The sequence below is a fragment of the Loxodonta africana genome, chromosome 12 (assembly GCF_030014295.1).
Source record: "Loxodonta africana isolate mLoxAfr1 chromosome 12, mLoxAfr1.hap2, whole genome shotgun sequence".
Lineage (NCBI taxonomy): Eukaryota > Metazoa > Chordata > Mammalia > Proboscidea > Elephantidae > Loxodonta > Loxodonta africana.
The window spans coordinates 54,431,788-54,443,861 of NC_087353.1; the positions used below are offsets into that span (position 1 = coordinate 54,431,788).

A 12,074-nucleotide genomic window follows, 5' to 3' on the forward strand; every position below is an offset into this window, starting at 1 on the left:
CAAGGGAGGTGGTAGGTTTGCAATGACCCACCTCAGGGTGGCTAATACACAGGACAGCCTGTCCCAGCCTTTGGACAGCAGGAAGGGCTGAGGGGTACTGGACTTGGCTAGAACTGAGTCTGAGGTGTGACCAGGCAAGGGTAGCCTGGGAAGCTGCATTTTAACATCTCCCTCCCCCCAGAGGCTTGATGCCCCCTGATGCCTGACACCATTGCACAAGGGTCAGGCCAGTCACTCCAATCTCCCATGGGGCTCGGGGTCCTGCAGAAGGCACTGTCCTCAACCCTCTTCCACGGGCCAACTTCTTCTGTCTGGACCTTGGTCTGCGGGGCTCAGGGGCCCTGCCCTTTGCTCCAGACAGAGAGGCCCCCTACTGCCTAGGCCTCACTCAGATGCCCTGCTGGAATCACAGTGCACAAGACCACCACTGCCTTCTCCCAGCACCATCCCTGGCACAGCCACTTACCCACTGGGCACCTGCTGCACTTGGGAGGAAGGGGTGGGGTGGTCTCACTGCTCCTGCTGAGAGGCTGGGGGTGGGGTCATGGTGGCCAGGCAGTCAAGGTGACTCACTTCGCTTTGCTAGCAGGAGGCCTTCTCCTCTGGCCTCCTCTCCCCACAGTTGAGATGTCCCACCAGGGAGTCGAGTCATTCACCAGGGTTTATTGGGAACCCGCTGTGCATCTGGCCTGGGGACAAAGCAGAGAGCCCTCGGCTGCATCTGCAGGATGGCTCATCCACATTCACGTGTCCTGCAACCAGGACAGACATTGTGGTTTGGAGAGGGTGGTTGAAGGAACTTGAGTGTATGGGACAGCCAAGGAGGGCTTCCTGGAGGAGGGGGCATTTGAGTTGGGAGAAGGGGTGGGTGCACCAGGTGAGGGTACAGCTGGGGCAGAGGCTCCATGGCTGGAAGACAGAGTGTGCCACCTGCCGTCCTCATCCCCCTAGTGTCCGCCCCCCGGGAACCTTCTTGGGGACACAGACAGGAGGCCCAGGTGTTTCCAGGTGAGCCAGAGTCAGCTTCACCCAGCTCCTGAATAATCATGGAAGCTTGAGCACGGTGGCCAACCCTCCTCTGGGCAGGGTAGCAAGGGGGTGATGCGGGGGAGGGGACACAGGTTTCACATCCTCCAGCCTCTGGCCTCAGCCTCTGGAAATGGGGTCATGGGCCACATGGAGTCACAGCTCACTCGACACCCTCGAGAGGGGTCTGGGATTGTCCATGGGGGGTCCAGCTGGCCAGCCCTATTGCCATGGCTCCTGGACAGCAATCTTCCCTTGTTGTGCTAGGCGAGACCTCTGCAGAGTGTCCCCAGCAGGGCCTCACCTAGCCTGATCCTCCGCAGCGCAGAGGCTCCCTCATCAGCCCGATTCTTTCCTTGACAGTTTTCACCACAAGCTGAAGTTTTCTCCATTTTAAGTTGTCTCTGGTTTACCATCTCTTTCTCTCTCTGTACATGCTGAGCTCAGGGAAGCAGAGTCTTGTTCATTTGTCTACAGCCTCATCCCTCTCATGAAGAGCAGGCCTGGCCCCGTGAGTCTCCAGCTCTGTTGGAACCTGCTGTGTCAGCAACAGGCCACACAGTGGGACATGCAACAGCCATCATTTCTCTCCTCATCCAGCACAACCACCCACTGTCACCACTTATGGGACCATCTGGGCCTCAGCATGGCATGTCTGCCTGCTGGCAATGGTCCCTAAAGTCCTCAGTGCATCAGCCCCCTCAAGGGCAGCAGTGTCCTTATCAGCCAGCAAGGCTAGGTGACAGCTGCCCCTCAGAGGCCTGCAAGGCCCATGGAGGAGCTGGGAGGCTGGCCAGGAGGGCTCCACTCAGGGGAGGGGTGTTTACACTTTCTGACTCCATTTTTCCTGGAGCTGGGTGTCTGGCCTCATGCCAGGCAGGGCAGGTTTTCACGGGGAGGGGGGTCTGTGCAGCTCTTGGGGAGCTGGGGACACCAGGCAGATGGGGGTGGGAATGGCTGGTGACTTCCTGAGCACAGGTCTGAGTCCTGCTGGGGACTTGTCTGCACCAGGGCCAGCCACAATCCCCCCAAAAGACCCATCACCACCTCTCAAAAACGGGCACAAGATGGATGCCAGCTCTGCTCCAGCGCCCTGTGAGACTCTCTTGCAGAGAAACAGTGGAATGGGCGGTGGGTGGCCAGGACCCAAATTCTGGGAGTGTCAGAGGCCTGCTCCCAAAGTAGCCCCAGGTCCTGGGGGAGGCAAGCGAAGGCCTGGTTTCTGCCGTGTGCCCCTCCCAGTGTGCAGGGACCCTTCAGGCTGGACAGGAGTGGTGGAGGGCCCTGGTTCAGCCCCTCCAAGCCTCGTCTGCACCTCTGCTGTGCCCCGCCCTTGCAGTGGGTACCCCGAGCCCCAGACGGGGGTCTAGCGTGAGGCACAACCTTGGGGAAGGGGGTTCCGCCTATGGGGATGCAGCTGCGGTGGGCAGCTTGTGACCAGGACCTGCTGGGTGCCCCCCTCGCACTCCGCCCCCTCGGGCTCAGTGTTCCCGCACCGCCCCCACTCGCCCCGCCCCCCACTCGCCCAGCCCCGCGCCACCGCCTCCGCGCAGCTCCAGCTCCCCAGGAGCGCAGCGCTGACAAGGGCTCTGGGGACAGGGGCGCTGCTGCCCAGGTAAGCCCTCCTCCCCACTTCCTGCTCCTGGCCTCCCCCGCCTGCACCCCGCGCGCCTCTTCTCCGCTGGCATGGACACCAATCGTCCTCCCCCATCACCCCCTCTAGGCATCCGCGGGCTCACCTGCTGCCCCGTGTTCCTCCCCCTCGGTCCCCTCCCCAACCTCAGCCGCTCCAGACCCTCTCATTTCTCTTCACGGTGCACCCCTTCCCCCTTGACCCCGGTGTACGCCGGCCTCTGGGACCCCGGGCTCCCTTTGCTCCGAGTCGGGGAAGAAACCTCAGCGGGACAGCCCTCTCTGCCCGCTGAAGTCCACCCCCACCCCCTCGGCCCGGCCTCCCCTCCGTGGACGCCACAGTGAGGCTTGCCCCTGGGGCTGGGAGAGGGGCGCTGCGCGGCTGGGGAGGGCTGTGTGTGGAGGGAGCTGCAAGAACCAGAGCAGGGAGCTAGCAGGGGGCCTTCAGAGCAGAGAGCAGGGGAGCTGGCCAAGGGTGGCAGGGCCAGCGTGGGTGATCAGGCTCAAAGGCAGGATGGGTCCCCAGAGCCAGGCCAGCTCAGGGCAGGTGCAGGCACACATAGACTGGGGATCCTGGTGAGTCCCCTCTCCTAGATCAGGAGCCCTCCATGCACTCTCTAAGAACCGCCTCTCCAAGGTTTGCGAGTTAGTCACTGGGAGCGCTCCACCAGGTCAGGATACCTGCTCCTCCCCAGTACCTAGCACATAGCCCTCCCACATTGATACCTGTGCAGTGTCCGTGGCCCCTACCTGCTCACCTGCCTGCCCTGCTGTGCCACCTGACAGCGGCCTGGGGCCCTTGGGATTGGTGAGGCCCAGAAAGCTGGCTGCACAAAGTTGAGCCTGTTAGGGGTAGGGAGAGGCTGCTGAGCCTCTAGAGAAGAGCTCAGGCCCCTGGGGCAGCTACTGGGGGACCTCCCAGGCGGAAGTGGTCAATTGCACCAATGACAGTGGTTTAACATTAACTCCAGGCTTCGTGAGACTGTGTAGTGAAGTGGGCATGTGCCCTGGATTGAGACCCTGAAGGGGGCTATTCCCTCTCTACCCCCTGAGCCATGCCAGCCTACTCTACTCAGCTGCCCCTTCTGGGAATTGACATTGCCTGGCCACATGCTGCCTGAGGGACAGGGGAGTGTGTGGGCAGGGGCTGCATGGGGCTGCCATTTGTTGCATGCCAACCAGGCTTCCCTACTTTGCCGCTTCCTGGGACCACCCCACCTAGGCCTGACAACCAGAGGGAGAGGAGGGAGCTGGAAGCGGGGTCAGGAATCTATGGCTGGGGAGGTCAGGCATGACCAGAGACCAACTGCTGTCCCCATAGCTGCCCCTTCCCTGCAGACCTGACTCCAGAAACTCGGGCCTCCCTGAGCCCTGCGGTCTGCAGCTAGGCTGTGGGGTTCACAGGAGCCATTACTGAGCACTCACTGTGTGCAGGGCAGCATTCTGAACACCAGAGCTTAACTTATCTGCTCAGCAGCTTTGCAGCTTGGAGGGGCTATCAGTTACAAGAACCAGAACTCAGAGAGAAAGGACTTACCCAGGTCACATGGACAGTGTGCGGGAGGGGGCCTTTTCATTCCCTGAGCCACGTGGTGGGCCGGCAAGAGACAGGCTGGGCCAGTCCCTTCTGGTGGGGGACCCCAACTGTCAAGCATGGTGAGTTTCACGAATCCCCCTCCATTGACTAACTCCCACCCCCACACCTGGCCCAGGGGAAAGGGCCCAGGGGCAATTTTCCTGAGTGTATAATTTCTGTGACTAAGAAGATTGCCACTCTGAATAATGGTTCTTGTGGAATTGTGTTCCGAGAGGCAGGCACAGCACTGATGGCCTGTTTTTGTTCTTCACTGCTGGATCTAGCCTGGGAATTGGGTTGTTTATGGGGATGGCAGAGCCAGGGACCTGGCAGTCTGCTCTGCCGGCCCTGAGGCCGGCTCTGCTGGCTGTGAGTCCTGGGGTGCTGGGAGCGGCCTCGGAGGAGCCCTGAGCAGCCCAGAACTTCACATGTGAAGAAAAGGCATTGATTTGATTTAAAATCAAACATGTGTTCATCGCTGCACATCCCAGGAACCCAGGGCCTGCCTCAGAGGTGGTCTGAGCCCATTTGGCCCCTCCTCCTCCCATGGGAAGCAGATCCAGGTCCCCCAGCCAACCCGGACCCCCTTAGGTCCCACCTGGGATGGGCTAAAAGCCCTTTCTCGGTATTTTTTTGGGAGAGAGGGCTTACTTAGTCCACAGGACCCCAAAGCTGGGTGTGAGCCCTCCTCACCTGGGTGCCCTCAGAGCCCACCTGTCTCCAGGTAGCCACCCTGCCCTTCCAGAGCTCCTTCTCCACCAGCAACCCAGGGAGCTTCAGCAAGTACTGTAACTCTCATTTCTTTTAAAAATGTATGAGGGGCTCCTTTGCGCTGAGCCCTGTGACCTAGCTCAGAAGCCAACTCCCTGCCCACATTGTCCTCCTGGGGGCCTGCACTTGATGGCCATGGTGTATCTAAGCTCCCCCTTTCCCCAGCTAGGTGCAACACTGGCCAAATCACGTTGGTAGTTGGGGGCTCCTGCCAAATCCCGCCTCTGTCCATCAGCCGCAGAAGGGCCGTCAGGACAGGAGAGCCCAAAGAGGTACAGGAGGGATCCCCAGTTTTGTCTCCAAACAGGAACCATCCCAAATCATCACCTCAACCTGTTTTTAGTAGGGTTTTTGCCACACACCTTACAATGGGCCACAGCATACCAGCAAGGGGGTTTGATGCCTGGGAGGCCCAAATTCAGCAAAAAAGAAGACACAGTCTCTGCTCCCCACTGGGCTGGTGAGCATAGTGCCTGCGGGTGAAGAGTCTAGGTTGATAGCCATTTTCTCTCAGTGGCTTGCGCTGAGACAGCACTGGCTCCTGGCATTCTTCTTGCTGATGGGCACGTGTTGTCCTAATCATCACTTCTTGTGGGTTTTCTATCTTTTCTCTCTGGTGAGTATTCTTTGGGGTTTTCTTCTTTCCTTGAAGCTAAGCAGGTTGAGTACAGTTTTATATTTGCTTTATCATAGGCCTGTTGTACTTCTTATCTCTGCACCATGTTCCTGGGAATCCTTCCGCCCGTTTTCCAATTCACTGACTCTCTCTTCAATGCATCCACACTAGGGTTGATCCCAACTTGTGTGTGTTTTGTCCAAAGGTCTGTTTTTTCACATCCAGGATTTGTAATTTTAAAGATAGACAACTGTTCATTTTACTTCTTAAACATAAGTCAAATTTATTTCATCACATTTTTATCCATGCCTCATTTGAGCATCCTAAACATATTTAGGAAACTCTGGTGATGTAGTGGTTAAGTGCTACAGCTGCTAACTAAAAGGTGGGCAATTCGAATCTACCAGGTGCTCCCTGGAAACTCTATGGGGCAGTTCTACTCTGTCCTATAGGGTCGCTATGAATCAGAATCGACTTGATGGCAATGGGTTTTGTTTTTTTTTTTTTTTTGGTTTTACACATATTTAGACACCTTTTAAGCATCCTTATTAAGTCTTATTATTTTTATTTCATCTGAAATGAATCCACCCATCCACCTTCCTCCATGTGAACTAGTCGCATATGCAAACACCGTTTTTGAAAATAAGGGCACATTCTGAGGTTCTAGTGTGGATGCTACTCACTAGGGAACCTGGGGTCTGGTGTCTTGACCCTAGGAAGGCCCATGGCCCTCCTCATAGTTCCAGAGGTGGCCAAGCGAGTGGGGGTGGGGGCACAGTTGCACTTCCAGCTTGGATCAGCTGGGCTGCAAGGGACTTTCTGTCCAGCAACTTCTCAGCATCCTTATTCTCCTTCTGTCCTGCTCCCTCTCCCTGTGGGGTCCTGGGAAGGTGCCCCTTACTTGTGAGGCCAGGGTAGTGATTCCTCTCCCCCCCAGGGTCCTTGGGGCCTCAGCAAGATGGTGAGGGCCATGTCCAAGCAGGACAGCCGTCCTGGGGTGGGGGCGGCCAGGGACAGACCTGTGCTGGTGACCATATGCACAGACGTTTCAGCTTAGGGGGCCACCCAGCCTGCTGCCCCTGTGATGGCCACTCTGCTCCTTCCTCCTGGTTTGTTTTCCAAACAATTTGCTTAATGTGATTCAGGAAGAGGTGAACATGAGTAATTGTGTTTACCCTCCCCTGCTGACGGCCGGAATGAGGAGGAGCCCCCACCACTAATCTGCCCCCACTAATGGCCCTCCTGTCTTCCCTGCAGACGCCAGCCGCCACGATGGAGCCTCTGTTCCCGGTGGCCTCCACCTTCAGGCTGGCCAGCTGGAATGCCTCCCCAGTGGTCCCTGGGGGCGTTGAGAATGGAACACTGGCTGGGCCATTGGGCTCACCGGGGGCCCGGGCAGTCCTCATCCCTGTGCTCTACCTGCTGGTGTGTGCCATAGGTCTGGGCGGCAACACACTGGTCATTTATGTGGTGCTGCGCTACGCCAAGATGAAGACCGTCACCAACATCTACATCCTCAACCTGGCAGTGGCTGATGTCCTCTTCATGCTGGGGCTGCCCTTCCTGGCCACACAGAATGCTGTGTCCTACTGGCCCTTTGGCTCACTGCTGTGCCGTGTGGTCATGACACTGGATGGCATCAACCAGTTCACCAGCATCTTCTGTCTGACCGTCATGAGCGTTGACCGTTACCTAGCCGTGGTACACCCCATACGCTCCACCAAGTGGCGCCAGCCACGCGTGGCCAAGCTCACCAGCGCTGCTGTCTGGACCTTCTCGCTGCTCATGTCACTGCCCCTGGTGGTCTTTGCTGACATCCAGGAGGGCTGGGACACCTGCAACCTCAGCTGGCCGGAGCCTGTGGGGCTCTGGGGTGCTGTCTTCATCATCTACACCTCTGTGCTGGGCTTCTTTGGACCGCTGCTGGTCATCTGCTTGTGCTACTTGCTCATCGTGGTCAAGGTGAGGGCAATGGGCGTGCGTGTAGGCTGCACGCGGCGGCGTAGGGCAGAGCGCAAGGTAACTCGCATGGTGGTGGTGGTGGTGTTGGTGTTCGTGGGCTGCTGGCTGCCCTTCTTCATCGTCAACATCATCAACCTGGCCTTCATCCTGCCTGAGGAGCCTGCCTCCGCTGGTGTCTACTTCTTCGTGGTCATCCTCTCCTACGCCAACAGCTGTGCCAACCCCATCCTGTACGGATTCCTCTCTGACAACTTCCGGCAGAGCTTCCGGAAGGTTCTGTGCCTCCGAAAGGGCTATGGTGTGGAGGATGCAGACATCGCTGAGCCAAGGCTGGACAAGAGCAGCCAGCTGCGGGAGGCATCGATGCCCAGGCCTGGCCCCCAGGCCGACAGGCACATGCAGACCAGCACACTGTGAGAGCCTCGGTGGGGGGAGGTGGGGGCACCATCTGGATTTCCCATAAGGCAGAGGCTGCCTGAGACATGGGGGCAGGCTGAAGTGCCTCCACATGACCTGCAGGTGGGAACGCTCCCCAGTGACATGAGGATGATGTGACTGTCCTGGACAAGACCACTAATGGATGCGGATCAGGGGCCAACTATTCTCTCCCTGCTGCAGTGGGTATGCCAGGAGTGCAGGGTCCAGCTCCTGGGGGATGCTGGAGGTGGGACGTGATTGGCTGGGCAGGGGGCTTGGCAGTGCCACGTGACAGTTGGGCCATCCCTGCCCTCTGGTCCTCCCCCAGCCCCTGCTGGTCCCCCAGCCAATGGAGTGACCAGTAGTGTGAGGTGAGTGAGTGCACCCCACCCTGTCGACCATGCTGGTGGCCCCGTGCTCACCAAACGTGTGTTTCCTCGTGCTGCTCCCCGAGACGGTAAAGAAGCCCTAGATACACTCAGACCCCTCAAGGGCTCAGGCCTCCCCGCCCCACCCCCCCCCCCCGCCACAGTGACCTACCTGCCCATAGACACTCCCAGGCCCAGGAGGCACTCCAGCTCCCCTGCAGTGTCCTGTAATTGTGCAGACTTTAGGAGTCAGCAGGTGTGAAATGAGCAAACTGGACACAGCCCCCTGGGGCATTGAGGTGGGACCAGGACTCCAGGACATTCCACCCGTCCGCACCAGGCTCTCCCACCCTCCTGCCTGCTGCCACCTCCAACTTGGTACCTCTGTTCCTGGCTGAAGCTTCTGACCCAGGAGTGAGGGGAGAGAGCGTGGGCTGGGGGCTGCAGGCCATGGGGGAGGTGGAGGTAGCCAAGGACAGAGATTGGGGGAAGAGGGTCCTGAGTCTCCAGGGGCTGTGCTGGGGATGCTGGGATTGATTCTGGGGCCTGGGGAGAGAGGCCCTTCTGCAGAGGGGCTCCTGGCTGGCTCAAGTCGTCTCTGAGGCCAGTGGCTGGCGAGGGCACGGGAACCCATGGTCCATTACTTGTGCTTGGCGGGGGTGGGGGTGGGGGTGGGGGTGGGGGGGTGGGGGGTGGGAGAGTGGAGAAAAATCCAAAGAGCAGTGAGGGGAAGCACCTCCCAACACAAATAGCAAACGGCAAACACTGGGTATGGCAGCAGCTGCCTGTGAGGTGTGCGCAAATGCCAGCAAATGCCAGGCCCCAAGGAACTGTCCCCAGCCTTATCACCTTGCCCCCACCTGCTACTGCCAGGCAGGAACAGGATCTGAGAGAAGACCCTACCTGAGCCTTTCTGGGTCCCTGGTGCGTGACCAGAGGGGGCTTGCTAGGCCCTGCAGCCTCTTTTCACAACCAGAGGCAGGCCTTCCTGACTCCTGTTGGGCTCCTCTGTCTGCCCAGAACAGGGCTTGCCCCCTAGGGAGGGTACGTTGGTGGAGGGGCAGCAAGTGGGGTGGGCAGCTGCGGGCTCTGGGCACCAACCCCCGGACCCAGGCCAAGTGCTGGGAACAGTGTTTGACAGTCACGTGCTCCTGAATAAACTAGAGAGGTGTTTGATTCCCAGCGCAAACACCATCCTTGAAGCCCAGCAAAGCCAGTGCAAACCACAGCGAGCGGACCCAGTCCTCCAGACCCCTGCGCTGGGCCCTTTGAGCCCTACCATCCGACGTGAGGCCCAGCCCACCCTCCCACCCCCTACTCCTGGCCCTGGGGTGGGGTGCCAAAAGCCAAGAAGCAGGACGTGGCCTTCTCCTTTGGCCAGGCCTGGCTGGAATGGGTTGCATGGTTATGAATAGTGAAGTGAAATTGGGGATGGGGTTGAAAAGGCAGGACGGCATCTATCTGCAGGGTCATGATCTTTCTTCCTGGGGGCTGCTCTGTGGTCCCTGGGCCTGGGTGGGGACCTGGAGAATGCAGGGAGACTTTGCTCATTCCACCACCCAGATGGGGTGTGGGGAGGGGAAGACTCATTTGGGGGCCTGCCTCTGGTCACTGTGTGTGGTGGCCTCACTCCCCTACACCCGATGGAGGGTCTGTGTTCCTGGCTCAGCTAGGGTCCTGGGCCCACATTTGCACCCCGGAAGCTGGGTACGCACCCACCTGCAACTGCCAGCGCCCCAGGAGGGTGCTTGGTGCTATTCAAGTCCACCCTGCCATGCCCTCCACCCCATCATGCCCCTGCCCCAGATTTAGATACAAAGTGCAGCCATGTGGAATAACTGGAGAGCCAGCAGATGGCTTGGAAATCTCTCCCGATCAATTCCTCCCAATTGATTCGACATCACCAGTTTCCTCCCCAGGGCGGTGCCGGCCACTGTTCCCTCGAGGGGAGGACAGACACCAGCCAAGCCAGCTGGCTCCTGTGCCCAAGTGTGTGTGAGCGTGTGAGTGTGGATTCATGTGCATGTGGTTGTGTAGATAATGAGCATGTATGAGCATGTGTGTGCCTGAGTGGCAGCCTACCCACAGCGACGCAGGTGAGGCTCCCTTCACGAGGGTAGCCTAAGGCAGGCCCCCAAGGGTGTGTGGTGTGGCTTAGTGGCTTAGCTTGAACATGCTCCTCGGTGAACACCTCGGTCCTCCTAGAAGCTTCCAGAACCATCAGAAGAGACAGATGTAGACCATCTGAACCACACTCCAGCAGTCTCAGGACAGTCCAGGAAGTGGCTGCCTGCCCGTAACTGGCCATGTGCAGGGTGCCCCTTTGGTCATCCTCCTCCTGGAATCTGCTGGGACATACCCCTGCCTGGCCCTCTCCACCCACCTGGCTGCTCCCACCTCTTTCTCTCCTTCCTCCTCCCCTCAGGCTGCTCCTATGACACCCAGGGAGACCTCATCCAGGAGTCTCAGAAACTGTTCTGCTGGGCCAGCTCCCAGGGGCTACAGGAGTGCCCTAAGGGAGTGAACAGAAGCCACCGATGGGCCCCCTTTGCTGTGGGCAGCCAGCTCCTACCCCCACAGGGCTCGCCAGTAGTCTGTGGACCTGGGGTGGCCGGGAGAGGGGAGTGGGCTCCCTGGGTCCTGCTGGGGCCCAGGCGCTTGTACTAGTGGGGGCACCATGAGGAGTGGGGCAACAAGACCCCCAGGAGAGGGCCCCCAGGATCAGGCAAGGGTCTCTCTTCCCCAAAGCAGATGGCCCACCACTGCACACAGCCTTGTAGGCAGGGATTTTTCCGTAAAAAGATTTTTCCTCAGCACGTTTCTATCATTCTCAGACTTCGGGGGACGCAGGGAGCCTCTGTTCCTCACCAGGCCCCTTGCCTCCCAGGAGATAACACTTAATTGCCTTCTGGGCCCCAAGGCAGCTGTTCCCTCTGCCATACCTGCCCGAAGCCCCCAGAGCCCCTTTCCAGACCCTCCACACCCCAGCCTCCCAGCCCCACCCATTCCCCACTGTCTGCACTCCCCTCCATGCTCCTGGTGACTCCCACTCTCACTGACCTCATCCCGACAGTGAGCCCAAGCAGCATCCCCATGGGCTGGGCCACATCCTGCTGCCCACACTCCCATTCCTGCTGCCTGGCAGACCCCCTGGTGAGTAGATGGTAGGCTGCCCCTACTGTGTGCCCAGCACAGGCTGGGTCATAGGGACCCAGAGTAGGATTGGAAGAGTGTTCCAGGCAGAGGGAACAGACTCGGAGACAAAAAGGCATGGTGCCAACCTGTCTGTGGGGTGGGGTGATGGACAGGTGGACAGAAGAGAGGCTCAGATGAAGACCCAGGACCCCAGCCCTGCAAGGAGGTGGCTTCTCCCCAGGCCTATGGGTCTCCCAGCTCAAGGGAAGCAGATGGATCAGAGAAAGGAAGAGGCTGGACACAGGGAGGCAGCACAGAGGCGGGTGAGGCACGATGGCCTGGCCTTGGGTGGGGAGTGGGGAAGGGGCCCAAAGGGGCTTCAGAGTGGGCCCTGGGGGTTGAGGGAGCACTAGCAATAACCTGGGCCCAGATCAAGGATGTAGAGGACGGAAATGCCAGGCCGATGTGCTGAAGGAGACTGCGGAATTTTCAGAGCCTCCTGGTAGCCCTTGGTCTGGGTGGGAGCTGGGGATCTGCTGTCATCAGTGTGGACGGTCCCCAAAGACACCGA

The 12,074-nt window shown here is 59.1% G+C and overlaps 1 protein-coding gene across 1 annotated transcript; it reads left to right on the forward strand.

Moving 5' to 3' along the window:
* Positions 1–6,893: 6,893 nt before the first annotated feature.
* Positions 6,894–8,000, forward strand: SSTR5 (somatostatin receptor 5). Its single transcript, XM_003417697.1, has one exon. It carries the CDS (start codon positions 6,894–6,896, stop codon positions 7,998–8,000), a length of 1,107 nt encoding a protein of 368 aa, XP_003417745.1.
* The last annotated feature ends 4,074 nt before the right edge of the window (positions 8,001–12,074 follow it).